The following is an 18917-nucleotide window of genomic DNA, read 5'->3' on the forward strand; positions in this document are numbered from 1 at the left end:
CCAGCATCCCGGAGTCGCCTCTTCACTGTTGATGTTGAGACTGGTGTGTTGTGGGTACTATTTAATGAAGCTGCCAGTTGAGGATTTGTGAGACGTCTGTTTCTCAAACTAGACACTCTAATGTACTTGTCCTCTTGCTCAGTTGTGTTCCGGGGCCTCCCACTCCTTTTTCTATTCTGGTTAGAGACAGTTTGCGCTGTTCTGTGAAGGGAGTAGTACACTTCGTTGTACAAGATCTTCAGTTTCTTGGCAATTTCTTGCATGGAATAGCCTTCATTTCTTAGAACAAGAATAGACTGACGAGTTTCAGAAGAAAGGTCTTTGTTTCTGGCCATTTTGAGCCTGTAATCGAACCTACAGATACTGATGCCCCAGGTACTCAACTAGTCTAAAGTTTTCAGCTGTGCTAACATTATTGCAAAACGTTTTTCTAATGATCAATTAGCTTTTTTAAATGATAAACTTCAATTAGCTAACACAACGTGCCATCGGAACACAGGAGTGATGGTTGCTGATAATGGGCAACTGTAGGCCTATGTAGATATTCTATTACAAATGTACCGTTTCCAGCTATAATAGTAATTTACAACATTAACAATGTCTACACTGTATATATGATCAATTTGATGTTATTTTAATGTACAAAAAAATTGCTTTTCTTTAAAAAACAAGGACATTTCTAAGTGAACGGTAGTGTGTTTTAGTCAAGCAGTAGCAATATATACACAATCTCAGTGATCAACAGCCTAACGACCAAACAATTGACTAGTCATCTAATTGGGGTCAGCCCTAAAGGGTTTCACATTCACCACCGACACCTATTTTATGTCTTATCTTTGTAATAGTGTTTTCATTATTCACATTGTGTTGAATTGATGTTAGTTCTGGGCATACTGATGTTTACAATGCTTTTGTGTAAAAAAAAATAAAATGGTAGTCCTAATTGTTATTACTGTTCTGTATTTAATTTTTCAAATAATTTTATTGCTGTCTCATTAGGCTAATGTGTGGTACATTATTAGCCTACACTTTGCGACAGTTGTTCTATGTTTGATGGCTTAAGTCCCCCTTCCCCCACCCCCTTCAAAAAAAAAATTAATGGGGAAATTATTTTAGTGTTGTTTTTATCCTAATCTTTGAAAGGGATTATTGCGCTGCAAACTGCAGGGCTCTGGAGTGGTTAACCAGGGATAGTGCTTACTCTGCTGTGGCGAGGAGCTCCATAAGTAGCTCATGTGCTAGCTTGAAAGCTGCCGAGCACAGAGCCACAGCCAGATCCACCAGGAGCATTGGAGGCGGCGTTATCTTCCAGACAGACAACACTGTAATTCCTTAAACAGTGATTACGGCATCAAGACAAGGAAAACAATTAACCTAATACTAACGTTTCCCACCCGTCTCTTTCTCTATCTCAACCAGATTCCTTCCACAACTTGTGTGGAGCGACCAGAGATCACCCAAACCGATGAGGTTTTACTGATCCAGTTAAGATTGTGTTCCCTTTTCCACATTTGACAAGGTAAGTGTTCAGTAAGCACAATACCCTGTATTTCTACTCAAATTCTACACATCAATCTTGAGACTCACTCCACAGTCCTGCAACATAGCTACAATCAGACTCTACTTTCAGGTCTTTTTCAACGGCCATTTCATTACAAAATCTCAATAAGATATTGATACTACACTAGTAAATGTAACAAGTGGTATGACGACCAAGCTTGAACATGATTAACGTAGGCTGAGACCTGAAGAGCCAATGCCTTAACTTATTAGACTGATGCGGTCTTCTGCTGCACCATAAACCTGGGTTCGAACACCGTGGGTCATGTTGGTTCCATGAACCAGATGAGTCCCTGTCAGAAGGTCAAAGCGGGATGGAGTGTCACAAAGTTATCCTTGACACCTGAAGAACTGCATTGGCCCCCGTTGTGTCAATGCCTTCTGATGCACGGAAGACCCGTTTGTGCCATAAGCTGTAGCTCCAAATTCATGGTATAACAACTGCATAGACCAACATGAAAGTATAATACACTGCTCAAAACAATAAAGGGAACACTTAAACAACACAATGTAACTCCAAGTCAATCACACTTCTGTGAAATCAAACTGTCCAATTCGGAAGCAACACTGATTGACAATACATTTCACATGCTGTTGTGTAAATGGAATAGACAACAGATGGAAATTATAGGCAATTAGCAAGACACCCCCAATAAAGGAGTGGTTCTGCAGGTGGGGACCACAGACCACTTCTCAGTTCCTATGCTTCCTGGCTGATGTTTTGGTCACTTTTGAAGGCTGGCGGTGCTTTTACTCTAGTGGTAGCATGAGACGGAGTCTACAGCCCACACAAGTGGCTCAGGGAGTGCAGCTCATCCAGAATGGCACATCAATGTGAGCTGTGGCAAGAAGGTTTGCTGTGTCTGTCAGGGTAGTGTCCAGAGCATGGAGGCGCTACCAGAAGACAGACCAGTACATCAGGAGACGTGGAGGAGGCCGTAGGAGGGCAACAACCCAGCAGCAGGACCGCTACCTCTGCCTTTGTGCAAGGAGGAGCAGGAGGAGCACTGCCAGAGCCCTGCAAAATGACCTCCAGCAGGCCATAAATGTGCATGTGTCTGCTCAAACGGTCAGAAACAGACTCGATGAGGGTGGTATGAGGGCCCGACGTCCACAGGTGGGGGTTGTCTACAGCCCAACACCGTGTAGGACGTTTGGCTTTTGCCAGAGACCACCAAGATTGGCAAATTCGCCACTGGCGCCCTGTGCTCTTCACAGATGAAAGCAGGTTCACACTGAGCACATGTGACAGACGTGACAGAGCCTGGAGACGCCGTGGAGAACGTTCTGCTGCCTGTAACATCCTCCAGCATGACTGGTTTGGCGGTGGGTCAGTCATGGTGTGGGGTGGCATTTCTTTGAGGGGCCGCACAGCCCTCCATGTGCTCGCCAGAGGTAGCCTGACTGCCATTAGGTACCGAGATGAGATCCTCAGACCCCTTGTGAGACCATATGCTGGTGCGGTTGGCCCTGGGTTCCTCCTAATGCAAGACAATGCTAGACCTCATGTGGCTGGAGTGTGTCAGCAGTTCCTGCAAAAGGAAGGCATTGATGCTATGGACTGGCCCGCCAGTTCCCCAGAACTGAATCCAATTGAGCACATCTGGGACATCATGTCTCGCTCCATCCACCAAAGCCACGTTGCACCACAGACTGTCCAGGAGTTGGCGGATGCTTTAGTCCAGGTCTGGGAGGAGATCCCTCAGGAGACCAATCCGCCACCTCATCAGGAGCATGCCCAGGCGTTGTAGGGAGGTCATACAGGCACGTGGAGGCCACACACACTGCTGAGCCTCATTTTGACTTGTTTTAAGGACATTACATCAAAGTTGGATCAGCCTGTAGTGTGGTTTTCCACTTTAATTTTGAGTGTGACTCCAAATCCAGATCTCCATGGGTTGATAAATTTGATTTCCATTGATCATTTTTGTGTGATTTTGTTGTCAGCACATTCAACTATGTAAAGAAAAAAGTATTTAATAAGAACATTTCATTCATTCAGATCTAGGATGTGTTATTTTAGTCTTCCCTTTATTTTTTTGAGCAGTGTATAAAAAATATAAAAAATAGCCTAACTTAATTCTTAGTATGTCAGTCTGTCAGATGCAGACAATTGGCCAAGTAATATTTTATTATTGATTAGTATACAGACCTATATTCAATCATGTAAAAAAAATCAAAACAAATGCAGTATTTGTAATATGCGACCATATACAATCCCCCAAAACCAGTTTCATTTCAGCATCAGGCCTACACGTTTTGCTGTCTGTCATAAATTGATGCACTAATTAGTTGTAATTTGTAGGGCTAGTTTCTACCCACTTGTTGTTTTGGCCTTTTAGCCTTTTGTATTAGCAGTAGTTTTTTTTTTGTAGAATTTTTGAGCATGCAATGAAAATGCATTCAGTCATTTCGGCTGACTACCGGTAAGTAAGCAAGTTGAAAACTGAAGATGGTTGTGTAGGATTTCAACACTTATTAACATGTTAGAACCTTCACTTCAAACTGGATTCCTGTATGGTAGGTGAGGTCACGCAGGAGTAGAGGCCTGTGCTGAGAGGTACAAACATGAGATAATATGTAGACATCCTGGGTACTCCCATTTAAATCCGAATCCCATTTGGAAAGTGGAAGGTATATTTCCTAGGAATATTTCAATTATATAAAGACCTCAGACATTCATATTTTTGTAATACCTAATCTACAGACACTTCTATAGCTGTAAACCTGAATGAAGTGTTTTAGAAAGGAAATAGTTAACGGGATAGCTTTCTTTCTGCTTGTTTGGTGTAAAGTGTTACCAATTCCTAGATTATGGAAGTAGGAACTCCATCCATTCGCCACATAGCGCTGATGTGACGCAAAAGGTTGTGAGAAATATGAATCTGATTACTGTAAACTGGAAAGCAGTCGCGCCTTATTAAGGGAATAGGACCTTAATTAATATATACTCGGCGACAAGAAACAGGTCCCTGTCTTAATTGTTTTACTTTAATAAACTGTTTTATATAAATTAACTGTTCGCTCATCGATGTGCATTATCGAAGGTGTGTATCCTATCTGAACATTGTTTAAGTTGGAAGCAAGAGGGATATTCTGGTTGTTATGATATAATCCCTCGAAGCATGTTAATTTGATCAATATTAGGGCACTGTAAAAACAACTTTTTTTTTTACTGTAATTTGGTTCGTTTTCATTCATAAAATACGTTTTTCGAAGAAAAAAAACGAATTCCTAAGTGAACTGTATCAATTAGGCATAGTCTATAGGAGGTGATGAATATAGTATTTATTTGATAATTGAAAACATATTGTTGTCACCGCGTGTAAGTGACCTGGATTTATCACGTTTAATGCACTCAGGGAGGTGCATTTAGATGCTCCTCCTTAAAGTTTTATCTGTGATATCTGCGATTGCCCAGACTGTATGTGCCGGGGGACGGCCTCGCAACACATGCACCCGTCAAAACAAGAGCGATTTCGGTGGTGTCACTCCCTCGAGCTTCTAAACACATAATCAAAGGGATTTCCGTTACCAAAACATGCGTTTGCCGGAGACAATCAATGAAGGAATCCTGAGAACACCACAACGCTGACTGCTGTTTTGTTACATTGTAGCGGAAAGAATGTCGGAAAGGGCCGATGATGACGTCAGGGGGGGAGCAGCGCAGAGTGGCCAGGCAGCTGAAGCAGCAACAGCAGCAGATCCAGCGGGGAGAAGGCTCCGCAGCAATGGCGACTGGTGCGGAGCGCAGATCCATGCCTAGTCCAGAAATAATGTTGGGACAGCCTTGGAGCAGCTGGGTCGATGCTGCCAAACTACACGGCAGCGACGGTGAGTGCTCGTGCGTACTGGATGTGTGTGTAGAATCGAGACATAACGATGATCGTGAGCTTTTTTGCTGATTGCGTGCAGTTTTTGGAATATGAAGAAACGCTACTGTTAACAACAGCAGAAGCAAGCAAGTGTAACTATTTATATTCGTGTGTATCCGATTGCCTCTTTTAGGTGCCGAATCAGAGGAAAGTTTGAAAGAGTTCGGGAAAAATCGAGAAGCCATGCGACTGTGCAGAGATGGTGAGTGTTCTCGCTTTTGTCAAAGCCAAGGTGTGTTTTGGTTTTGTTGGGTTGCACCGGCTGAAATCTGGTTGTTCTGTTGAACAAGTCCACCACACTGAGTGGTGACAACACAAGTCTGATCAATCAGTGGTATAACCCAGGAATCTATCGCCACTAGTTGACACCTTGAAGAGGGGGCCCGCCTATCTTCTGACCCTAAGTAGGTAACCACCGCAGGTAACAACCAGTGCTTATTCAGTGGGGTCCTTAAAGATACATGTCATGTGATAAAGCTGAAATGTATGTTTATCTTACACAACAGAGAATTTATTGTCTGTTTTACACTTTCTGTCTGACTGTTCAGTATCATTGTGCCCACCTGAAAAAGCCTGTGTGTGTGAAGTTAGGGGATGGGCACAGTCGGTGTGATGATGGCACTTTCACAGTTAAAATGGGTGCAACGCGGTTGTCATTGAAGCTAGAATCTTAATTGAAACAATAAGAAAGCGTACCCCCACCTATGTTTTGGTAAAAAGTTTAGGGAAAGGCCTGGAGAAATAACTGTTCGCAAATTCATAGAGCAAGCCATATATCCAAGGACTAACCATCCATGACAATTAGTCCTATTCATGTTTTGAGACTATACAGGGTTTGTTTACATTGGAATAAAACAATGTTTGTAAACAATCTTGTAAGTTATATTCTTCAAGAATCAATGCATAAACAGTACCAGTCAAAGTTTGGACACAACTACTCATTCATGGTTTTTCTTTATTTATGCTATTTTATACATTGTAGAATAATAGTGAAGATGTCAAAACTATGAAATTAAACATATGAAATCATGTAGTAACCAAAGAAGTGTAACACAAATCAAATTCTATTTTATTTTGAGTTTCTTCCAAGTAGCCATCCTTTGCCTTGATGTCAGCTTTGCACACTCTTGGCATTCTCTCAACCAGCTTCATGAGGTAGTCACCTGGAATGCATTTCAATTAACAGGTGTGCCTTGTTAAAAGTTAAATAGTGGAATTCCTTTCCTCCTGAATGCGTTTGAGCCAATCAGTTGTGTTGTGTCAAGGTAGGGGTGGTATACAGAAGATAGCCCTATTTGTCAAAGACCAAGTCCATATTATGGCAAGAACAGCTCATAAAGAAAAAAGAAACAGGCCATCACTACTTCAAGACATGAAGGCCAGTCAATCCAGAACATTTCAAGAATATTTCATTTTTTCAAGTGCAGCTGCAAAAACCATCACGCGCTATGGTGAAACTGGAAAGGAAGACATTTCAACTTTTCAGAGGAGACTGCGTGAGTCAGTCCTTCATGGTCTAATTTCTGCAATGAAGCCACTACTTAAGGACACCAGTAAGAAGAAGAGACTTGCTTGGGCCAAGAAACATGAGCAATGGGGATTAGACCAGTGGAAATCTGTCGTTTTGGTCTGATGAGTCAAAATTGGAGATTTTTGGTTCCAACCAACGTGTTTTTGTGAGACGCAGAGTAGGTGAACGGATGATCTTCGCATGTCTGGTTCCCACTGTGAAGCATGGGGGAGGTGTGATGGTGTGGGGTGCTTTGCTGGTGACACTGTCAGTGACTTTATTTAGTATTCAAGGCACACTTAACCAACATGGCTACCACCGCATTCTGCAGTGATACGCCATCCCATTTGGTTTTCGCTTCGTGGGACTATCATTTGTTTTTCAACAGAACAATGACCAAACACACCTCGAGGCTGAGTAAGGGCTATTTGACCAATAAGGAGAGTAAAATATATTTAGTATTGTTTAACACTTTTTTTGGTTCCTATATATGAGTTATTTCATAATTTTGATATCTTCAATATTAGAAAATAGTTTTAAAAATAAATAAAAAACTAGAATGAGTAGGTTTGTCAAGCTTGTGTGTGTGTGTGAATTAATGTAGCAACTAAGGATTCTAGCTTTAAAGTACCAATATGTCATTTTTTGGGCAACCCGTCCAAATTCACACAGAACGGATTCTTCTTAGACATTTCTATCTGTATATTTCTATTTCTTAAATGTAGTTTCGGTTTTGTCCACTAGCTGAAACAACAATATTTTTTGGAATATGATTTAAGGAAAATATATTTCACAGCATTTTAGATGGTAAAATTATTTTCTATAGTACACTAGCTTATTTTGTCTCACAAACTGAAATTAGGCTAACTATTAAGAGTTTTGGAAACCAGGAAATTGCAGAGCAATTTCTGCATAGTGCAACTTTAAGAATAACTGATATTCTTTTTGGAAACTGTCTAAAACCTCAGATGGCTTTCCTATGTCAGTTGAATATTTATAGTGCTACTAAACTACTACACATTCACATCTTTGTTTAGCACATTTTATATTAGCACACTCAATAAAGGACACTATATTTACAATATTAACAACAAAGGATTGCCTTACTCTGTTTTGGCAGCTATGATCTATAATAGATTTTATTACATGGATTGGGGTCAGTGATCTGATCAAGACTGCCTTGAAATGTTAATTTCCATGCTATAAAATGAGAGAAGCACACAGCTGTATGTGCAACACTGGCGTAAAAAACAATATCTAATGTAGTAAAAACCAATTGATTTATATTTTCACACATAGCCATCAGGAGCCATAGTTGTCCTTTTTGCACACAAAACATCTGAAGAATATGACGTTTTTTTAGTAATGGTGACTTGAAACTGTGCTGTAAATAGTCACCCTACGTTGAAGTTGCCGTAAGCACAAATCTAGGATCAGCATGCCCAATCCTAACCTTTAGTATGGTAACAAGATACACTGTCCTCAGGATAAAGTCACGCTACAACTTGATTCCCAAAAAGCAGCTTGTAAAAATAAGCACTATGCATGTAAGTACGTCATGTACTGCACACAGTCAGTCTATAGTCTTTACTCACTGTTTGGGAAGTAAGAACGGAGTTGAGGAAATAGTTTATGTTCATTACATATCTATAAGGTGATAAGGTAACCCACTTAGTCAAGAGAGCAGGGGAAACGCCTCGATCACACCGGCAGCGTCGTTGCATTTTGATACTCCAGAAGTACATTAATTTCCAATGGAACACTGTGTTTACCTTTCAGCATTGTGTTGCAGAGGCAGTTGCAGTGCGTTCTGTGTTGCATGTGTTGGATTTATAGAACGTATGCATCAAACTGTATGTGTAGACGGCTTGACCGAAATGGTAGCAGAAGGTGAATGTTGAACTTTTGTTGCACACGTATCCAGATGACATGTGATCGAGGCGACACTCACCTCTGAAGTCCTCTGTAGCTGTTATGTGTCATAGGCCTACACTTGTGATGTCAGCAATACGTAGGCATTTCATTTCAGACTTTTCCAAAAAGCTTTTTTTCCCCTGTTGAAAAGGAAGGGGTTACACACTGTAACCTACTTGTCAGGGCACTTATCTAACAGTGCATTTGCATTGGCAAACAATGGGGCCAGTGTGCACACCGCAGTGACATTGCACAATTAAGAACAAATCACTTGTTTCCTACAGGTCTCACAGAAGCCACAACAGAAAGCCAGACTTGTCTGATTTACACACTTATTTCCGTGTGTAAATGGAGCCAAAACTGTTCAGCAAAGCACTTGGATCCAGCCAATTTGGTCATGACCTTAATTTAGATCTTGACTTTTTCTCAGGAATACCAAGAAGCATGTTGACAGAATGTGATCAGGAAAGTCACTGTTGTGCAACTGCATTAGTCTACAGTAGCCGATTATTTCAGAGATTCAGAAAACGTTTTCGTTGTCATTTAGTGCTAGTTGAATCACTAAGACGAGTATGGACCAGAGCGCAGTTTGTGTAAAATGTGGAATTGAAATAAGGACAATGTTCGCTCCAACAGTTCAAAGACCATTCCATTTTAGTGAGAATGCAAATGAAATTGGTATTGTTTTGATAGTTTTGTCAAACCATATACAGTGGGGAGAACAAGTATTTGATACTCCGATTTTGCAGGTTTTCCCACTTACAAAGCATGTAGAGGTCTGTAATTTTTATCATAGGTACACTTCAACTGTGAGAGACGGAAAAAAAACAGAACATCACATTGTATGATTTTTAAGTAATTAATTTGCATTTTAGTGCATGACATAAGTTTTTGATCACCTACCAACCAGTAAGAATTCCGGCTCTCACAGACCTGTTAATCTTTCATTAAGAACCCCCCCTGTTCATTACTTGTATTAACTGCACCTGTTTGAACTCGTTACCTGTTTTAAAAGACACCTGTCCACACACTCAATCAAACAGACTCCAACCTCTCCACAATGGCCAAAACCAGAGAGCTGTGTAAGGACGTCAGGGATAAAATTGTAGACCTGCACAGGGCTGGGACGGGCTACAGGACAATAGGCAAGCAGCTTGGTGAGAATGCAACAACTGTTGGTGCAATTATTAGAAAATGGAAGAAGTTCAAGATGACGGTCAATCACCCTCGGTCTGGGGCTCAATGAAGATCTCACCTCGTGGGGCATCAATGATCATGAGGAAGGTGAGGGATCAGCCCAGAACTACACGTCAGGACCTGGTCAATGACCTGAAGAGAGCTGGGACCACAGTCTCAAAGAAAACCTTTAGTAACACACTACGCCGTCATGGATTAAAATCCTGCAGCGCACGCAAGGTCCCCCTCCTCAAGCCAGCGCATGTCCAGGCCCGTCTGAAGTTTGCCAATGACCATCTGGATGATCCAGAGGAGGAATGGGAGAAGGTCATGTGGTCTGGTGAGACAAAAATAGAGCTTTTTGGTCTAAACTCCACTCGCCGTGTTTGGAGGAAGAAGGATGAGTACAACCCCAAGAACACCATCCCAACCATGAAGCATGGAGGTGGAAACATCATTCTTTGGGGATGCTTTTCTGCAAAGGGAATAATAATAATATTTAAAAAAATACAAATGTGTATTTATTGGTAATAATGACAATTACAACAATACTGAATTAACACGTATTTTAACTTAATATAATACATAAATAAAAATCAATTTAGCCTCAAATGTAGCTCAGTTGGTAGAGCATGGCGCTTGTAACGCCAGGGTAGTGGGTTCGATCCCCGGGACCACCCATACGTAGAATGTATGCACACATGACTGTAAGTCGCTTTGGATAAAAGCGTCTGCTAAATGGCATATATTATTATTATATTATTATTATTATAAATAATGAAACATGTTCAATTTGGTTTAAATAATGCAAAAACAAAGTGTTGGAGAAGAAAGGAAAAGTGCAATATATGCCATGTAAAATAGGCTAACGTTTAGGTTCCTTGCTCAGAACATGAGAACATATGAAAGCTGGTGGTTCCTTTTAACATGAGACTTCAATATTCCAAGGTAAGAGGTTTTAGGTTGCAGTTAATATAGTATTTATAGGACTATTTCTCTCTATACCATTTGTATTTCATATACCTTTGACTATTGGATTCTTATAGGCACTTTAGTATTGCCAGTGTAACAGTATAGCTTCCGTCCCTCTACTCGCCCCTACCTGGGCTCGAACCAGGAACACATTAATAACAGCCACCATTGAAGCATCGTTACCCATCGCTCCACAAAATCCACGGCTCTTGCAGAGCAAGGGGAACAACTACTCCAAGTCTCCGAACGAGTGACGTTTGAAACTCTATTAGCGCGCACCCCGCCAATTAGCTAGCCATTTCACATCGGTTACACCAGCCTAATCTCGGGAGTTGATAGGCTTGAAGTCATAAACAGCTCAAGACTTGAAGCACCGCGAAGAGCTGCTGGGAAAACACACTGGTGCTGTTTGAATGAATGCTTACCAGCCTGCTGCTGCCTACCACCGCGCAGACTGCTCTATCAACTATCAAATCATATACTTAATTATAATATAAAAACACACAGAAATACGAGCCTTATGGTCATTAATATGGTCGAATCCGGAAACTATCATTTCGAAAACAAAACGTTTATTATTTCAGTGAAATACGGAACTGTTCTGTATTTTATCTAACAGGTGGCATCACTATGTCTAAATATTGCTGTTACATTGTACAACCTTCAATTTTATGTCATAATTACATAAAATCCTGGCAAATTAGTTCGCAACGAGCCAGGCGGCCCAAACTGTTGCATATACCCTGACTCTGCGTGCAATGAACACGAGAAGTAACACAATTTCACCTGGTTAATATTGCCTGCTAACCTGGATTTCTTTAAGCTAAATATGCAGGTTTAAAAAAATATATACTTCTGTGTATACATTGGTGCTTTTGGTTAGGTACAGTTGTGCAACGATTGTCCTTTTTTCGCAAATGCGCTTTTGTTAAATCATCCCATTTTGGCGAAGTTGGCTGTCTTTGTTAGGAAGAAATAGTCTTCACACAGTTTGCAACGAGCCAGGCGGCCCAAACTGCTGCATATATTACATTACATTACATTTACATTTACATTTAAGTCATTTAGCAGACGCTCTTATCCAGAGCGACTTACAAATTGGTGCATTCACCTTATGACATCCAGTGGGACAGTCACTTAACAATAGTGCATCTAAAACTTAGGGGGGGGTGGGGTGAGAGGGATTACTTAACCTATCCTAGGTATTCCTTAAAGAGGTGGGGTTTCAGGTGTCTCCGGAAGGTGGTGATTGACTCCGCTGTCCTGGCGTCGTGAGGGAGTTTGTTCCACCATTGGGGGGCCAGGGCAGCGAACAGTTTTGACTGGGCTGAGCGGGAGCTGTACTTCCTCAGTGGTAGGGAGGCGAGCAGGCCAGAGGTGGATGAACGCAGTGCCCTTGTTTGGGTGTAGGGCCTGATCAGAGCCTGGAGGTACTGAGGTGCCGTTCCCCTCACAGCTCCGTAGGCAAGCACCATGGTCTTGTAGCGGATGCGAGCTTCAACTGGAAGCCAGTGGAGAGAACGGAGGAGCGGGGTGACGTGAGAGAACTTGGGAAGGTTGAACACCAGACGGGCTGCGGCGTTCTGGATGAGTTGAAGGGGTTTAATGGCACAGGCAGGGAGCCCAGCCAACAGCGAGTTGCAGTAATCCAGACGGGAGATGACAAGTGCCTGGATTAGGACCTGCGCCGCTTCCTGTGTGAGGCAGGGTCGTACTCGTACTCTGACCCTGTTGCAAGAGAAGTGACACAATTTACCTAGTTAAAATTAATTCATGTTAGCAGGCAATATTAACTAAATATGCAGGTTTAAAAATATATACTTGTGTATTGATTTTAAGAAAGGTGTTGATGTTTATGGTTAGGTACACGTTGGAGCAACGACAGTCCTTTTTCGCGAATGCGCACTGCATCGGTTATATGTAATGCAGGACACACTAGATAAACTAGTAATATCATCAACCATGTGTAGTTATAACTAGTGATTATGACTGATTGTTTTTTATAAGATAGGTTTAATGCTAGCTAGCAACTTACCTTGGCTTCTTACTGCATTCGCGTAACAGGCAATGAGAGGCAAGTGGTTCGAGCGTTGGACTAGTTAACTGTAAGGTTGCAAGATTGAATCCCTGAGCTGACAAAGTAAAAATCTGTCGTTCTGCCCCTGAACAAGGCAGTTAACCCACCATTCCTAGGCAGTCATTGAAAATAAGAATGTGTTCTTAAACTAGTTAGGGATAGGCGGGACGCAAATGTCTCAAATGGCCAATTGCCAGGGAAAATGCAGAGCGCCAGATTCAAATAAAATACTATAAAATTCAAACTTTCATTAAATCACACATGTAAGATACTCAATTAAAGCTACACTCGTTGTGAATCCAGCTAACATGCACCATCTGCACCAGCAGTAAACAAAGGAGTTGGCATATTTCAAACCTACAGGCGTACACAAAAAACTGAAATAAAATATAAAACATGCATTACCTTTGACGAGCTTCTTTTGTTGGCACTCCAATATGTCCCATAAAAATCACAATTTGTCCTTTTGTTCGATTAATTCCATCCATATATATCCAAAATGTCCATTTATAAAGCGTGTTTGATCCAGAAAAAAACAGCTTACAAAAAAACGCAATGTCACTACAAAATATTTCAAATTACTTTTGTAATACAACTTTAGGTATTTTTAAACGTTAATAATTGATCAAATTGTAGACGGGGCAATATGTGTTCAATACAGGAAAGAAAACAAACCAGCGCCACTTTTCACGTCTTGTGCAACTCACAAAAGTGTTCCTAGTTGGCCTACTTCTTCATTGCACAAAGGAATAACCTCAACCAAATTCCAAAGACTGGTGACATCCAGTGGAAGCGGTAGGAACTGAAAACAGGTCCCTAAGAAATATCCCATGGCAATAACAAGTCAGGGAACAGAGAAAGGCGGGGGAAAACAAATCTGAACAGTTAGTACTCTGGGTTTTGCCTGCTACATAAGTTCTATTATACTCAGACATGATTCAAACAGTTGTAGAAACTTCAGTGTTTTCTATCCAGATCTATGAATAATATGCATATCTTCTATTTTTGGCATGAGTAGCAGGAAGTTGAAATTGGGCACACTATTTATCCAAAAGTGAAAATTCTGCCCCCTAGCCCCAAGAGGTTTTAACTGACTTGCCTAGTTAAATTAAGGTGTTACATTTTATTTTTTTAAATTAGGGCTTATTTTTCAAGTTTTCATAACAATCGGAAATCAGTGTTTTTGGACACCAATTTCTGATTGTTATGAAAACCTGAAATCGGCCCTAATTAATTGGCCATTCCGATTAATCGGTCGACCTCTAGTATGGTTCCTCCCGCTGATTGTGCAGAGGTGAAATGTGGCAGTGATGTCTCACTGTAAGGTGTTGGTACTGTTACACGACACCATCTACATGCCTGAAAGCCTCAGTCCACTGTTCGTTAGGCAGAGGTTTCCGGAACTGTTAGAAATGACCTGAACAGATGAAGTGAAATATCACTCTTCTTTGAAAATGAATGGAAATATTTGCTAATGTTAGCAGAGTGAGATGTTCTGCACTTTGTTTGTCCCTAATTGTTTGTGTGACCTGCAGGATTCAATGGGATGATATTAGTGCAATAAGCTGCAGTCTTTAGGAAAACAGTGGAGTGCTGATCGTGTCCTACAAACATCCAATAGACTAGAATACGACTTTATTAGAATAGAAAACAACTTTATGTCCATTGGTTACAACAGAAATGTATCTTCTGCCTTTCCCAACAACCCGAGGTACACACACACACGTTGAGAAGCACAGGGTCAGCAGCTGTGCAGCGTCCCTGGTTGTAGATCAGTTGTGGGGGGCTAAGTGTCTTGCTCAAGGGAACAACGGCAGGAGATGATACATGGGATCAGAGACCAGCAGGCTTCCAATTGCCAGTTCAGTTCCATTTTTCTGTTGCCCAACCTTGCGGCTGCTGGTCCTCTCTAACCTCTAGGCTACTGCCACTAATGTCTTCCTTTCCTACATTTTACATTACATTTAAGTCATTTAGCAGACGCTCTTATCCAGAGCGACTTACAAATTGGTGCATTCACCTTATGACATCCAGTGGAACAGCCACTTTACAATAGTGCATCTAAATCTTTTAAGGGGGGGGGGGGGTAGAAGGATTACTTTATCCTATCCTAGGTATTCCTTAAAGAGGTGGGGTTTCAGGTGTCTCCGGAAGGTGGTGATTGACTCCGCTGTCCTGGCGTTGTGAGGGAGTTTGTTCCACCATTGGGGGGGCCAGAGCAGCGAACAGTTTTGACTGGGCTGAGCGGGAGCTGAACTTCCTCAGTGGTAGGGAGGCGAGCAGGCCAGAGGTGGATGAACGCAGTGCCCTGGTTTGGGTGTAGGGCCTGATCAGAGCCTGGAGGTACTGAGGTGCCGTTCCCCTCACAGCTCCGTAGGCAAGCACCATGGTCTTGTAGCGGATGCGAGCTTCAACTGGAAGCCAGTGGAGAGAGCGGAGGAGCGGGGTGACGTGAGAGAACTTGGGAAGGTTGAACACCAGACGGGCTGCGGCGTTCTGGATGAGTTGTAGGGGTTTAATGGCACAGGCAGGGAGCCCAGCCAACAGCGAGTTGCAGTAATCCAGACGGGAGATGACAAGTGCCTGGATTAGGACCTGCGCCGCTTCCTGTGTGAGGCAGGGTCGTACTCTGCGGATGTTGTAGAGCATGAACCTACAGGAACGGGCCACCGCCTTGATGTTAGTTGAGAACGACAGGGTGTTGTCCAGGATCACGCCAAGGTTCTTAGCGCTCTGGGAGGAGGACACAATGGAGTTGTCAACCGGGATGGCGAGATCATGGAACGGGCAGTCCTTCCCCGGGAGGAAGAGCAGCTCCGTCTTGCCGAGGTTCAGCTTGAGGTGGTGATCCGTCATCCATACTGATATGTCTGCCAGACATGCAGAGATGCGATTCGCCACCTGGTCATCAGAAGGGGGAAAGGAGAAGATTAATTGTGTGTTGTCTGCATAGCAATGATAGGAGAGACCATGTGAGGTTATGACAGAGCCAAGTGACTTGGTGTATAGCGAGAATAGGAGAGGGCCTAGAACAGAGCCCTGGGGGACACCAGTGGTGAGAGCGCGTGGTGAGGAGACAGATTCTCGCCACGCCACCTGGTAGGAGCAACCTGTCAGGTAGGACGCAATCCAAGCGTGGGCCGCGCCGGAGATGCCCAACTCGGAGAGGGTGGAGAGGAGGATCTGATGGTTCACAGTAACGAAGGCAGCCGATAGGTCTAGAAGGATGAAAGCAGAGGAGAGAGAGTTAGCTTTAGCAGTGCGGAGCGCCTCCGTGATACAGAGAAGAGCAGTCTCAGTTGAATGACTAGTCTTGAAACCTGACTGATTTGGATCAAGAAGGTCATTCTGAGAGAGATAGCGGGAGAGCTGGCCAAGGACGGCACGTTCAAGAGTTTTGGAGAGAAAAGAAAGAAGGGATACTGGTCTGTAGTTGTTGACATCGGAGGGATCGAGTGTAGGTTTTTTCAGAAGGGGTGCAACTCTCGCTCTCTTGAAGACAGAAGGGACGTAGCCAGCGGTCAGGGATGAGTTGATGAGCGAGGTGAGGTAAGGGAGAAGGTATCCGGAAATGGTCTGGAGAAGAGAGGAGGGGATAGGGTCAAGCGGGCAGGTTGTTGGGCGGCCGGCCGTCACAAGACGCGAGATTTCATCTGGAGAGAGAGGGGAGAAAGAGGTCAGAGCACAGGGTAGGGCAGTGTGAGCAGAACCAGCTGTGTCGTTTGACTTAGCAAACGAGGATCGGATGTCGTCGACCTTCTTTTCAAAATGGTTGACGAAGTCATCTGCAGAGGGGGGGGGGTTCAGGAGGGAGGAGAAGGTGGCAAAGAGCTTCCTAGGGTTAGAGGCAGATGCTTGGAATTTAGAGTGGTAGAAAGTGGCTTTAGCAGCAGAGACAGAAGAGGAAAATGTAGAGAGGAGGGAGTGAAAGGATGCCAGGTCCGCAGGGAGGCGAGTTTTCCTCCATTTCCGCTCGGCTGCCCGGAGCCCTGTTCTGTGAGCTCGCAATGAGTCGTCGAGCCACGGAGCGGGAGGGGAGGACCGAGCCGGCCTGGAGGATAGGGGGCATAGAGAGTCAAAGGATGCAGAAAGGGAGGAGAGGAGGGTTGAGGAGGCAGAATCAGGAGATAGGTTGGAGAAGGTTTGAGCAGAGGGAAGAGATGATAGGATGGAAGAGGAGAGAGCGAAGGTTGGGACGGCGCGATACCATCCGAGTAGGGGCAGTGTGGGAAGTGTTGGATGAGAGCGAGAGGGAAAAGGATACAAGGTAGTGGTCGGAGACTTGGAGGGGAGTTGCAATGAGGTTAGTGGAAGAACAGCATCTAGTAAAGATGAGGTCGAGCGTATTGCCTGCCTTGTGAGTAGGGGGGGAAGGTGAGAGGGTGAGGTCAAAAGAGGAGAGGAGTGGAAAGAAGGAGGCAGAGAGGAATGAGTCAAAGGTAGTCTCTCTACCTCATGACCATGGATAGGTGCACGCACTGGATAGGTTTTCCACCATGATGGCCTCCCTGATCACAGCCTCGCCTATTGATTACAGTTCAGTGGTCTTAAAAGAAAGGAGATGAGCACAGGACAGCTGATTCTAGGGTGTGACCTTAGTTGGACTGCAGGCCGACTGGCTCCACACACACCTTAATTTCCAACCCCCGAGGTCTTCTCTGTGTTTTCCATTGGGTCCACATTCTCCTACATGTTCTGAAGTGTCCTCTTCTCTTTGTCTCCTAGCACATTGTCATTCAGACCAAGTCTTGTGGAATGGGGTTATTATGGCTTACCCTGTGGATGACTACAGCTCTACCATGACCCACATATCTCCCTGATGGAAAAGCCATTCGCTCGCACGCACGCACGCACGCACGCACACACACACACACACACACACACACACACACACACACACACACACACACACACACACACACACACACACACACTATAGAGTCCAGACATAACACACTCACACATTGGAACGTGACTGAAGGATTCTCTCCTCTGATCTGCTTCTGAGTTCACACTCTTTCATATCTCTGGCTTGCCTTCACCAATTTGCCTGATAGCAGACTGAGAGGGGTATGCTGATTAATGTAGTGGCAGCAGGTCAGAGGTTGCTGCCCTGTGTCCATGTGTGCAGTCAGCCTCTGTGTTGTGTGCCTCGCTCTCCCTCTCTCACATACACCTTCACCCGCTCTCCCTCTCTCACACACACACCTTCACCCGCTCTCCCTCTCTCACACACACCTTCACCCGCTCTCCCTCTCATCTCCGTAGCGGAGAATGAAAAGGCACAGGGGAGCTTCACCACCTTTAAAGTCAGGCGTGCCACTGCCATGTCCTGAATGCAGAGTGGACTGGGGATTCAGCTCATTTAAGAGACCAGTGGACACCCATGATGGCCAGTGTGAGCTTTTGCATAGGAATTGAATGCAACTCCTATGAAAACAGTTTCCCCTTGACAATTAGGCCTCCACTCCAACGTTGATTTCCACTCATTTAGATGTGAAGGGTGTGTTCCTAAGAAGGTACGGTTGCATTACAATCATTCAGTAGTAGACCGTAGCTCTGTTTGGTAGACCTATGAACTCTTTTTTTTTTATATGTCAATTAAGCAAAGGTTTTTATCTGAGCCAGTAGTCGATACTTTCACCTCAGTGGTAGGAGCTGACACTTAGTGAAGTGGGCCCAGACATTAACCCTGTGTTAAGTATGGGTCGGCTTGTTAATTCCCGTTCCACAGCAGCAAATGACTTCCCTAAGAGCACAGGTAGGCTTTTGTGTGGACTTGAATAGCCATCGCCTTGGTGACGTTTCAAGTGCCCTTAGCCGTGTGTGTGTG

The 18917-nt window shown here is 43.6% G+C and overlaps 1 protein-coding gene across 1 annotated transcript in view; it reads left to right on the forward strand.

Annotated features, from left to right (window-relative positions):
• The window catches only part of LOC124031419 (ataxin-7-like), a 52167-nt gene that overhangs the window by 11418 nt on the left and 21832 nt on the right, over positions 1-18917 (forward strand). Inside the window, 4 exon segments of the mRNA XM_046342638.1 lie at positions 1420-1519; positions 5178-5215; positions 5217-5394; positions 5569-5637. Coding sequence (XP_046198594.1) covers positions 5186-5215; positions 5217-5394; positions 5569-5637 — 277 coding nt within the window. The 5' untranslated portion in view covers positions 1420-1519; positions 5178-5185.

This window comes from Oncorhynchus gorbuscha, linkage group LG03, assembly GCF_021184085.1.
Source record: "Oncorhynchus gorbuscha isolate QuinsamMale2020 ecotype Even-year linkage group LG03, OgorEven_v1.0, whole genome shotgun sequence".
NCBI lineage: Eukaryota > Metazoa > Chordata > Actinopteri > Salmoniformes > Salmonidae > Oncorhynchus > Oncorhynchus gorbuscha.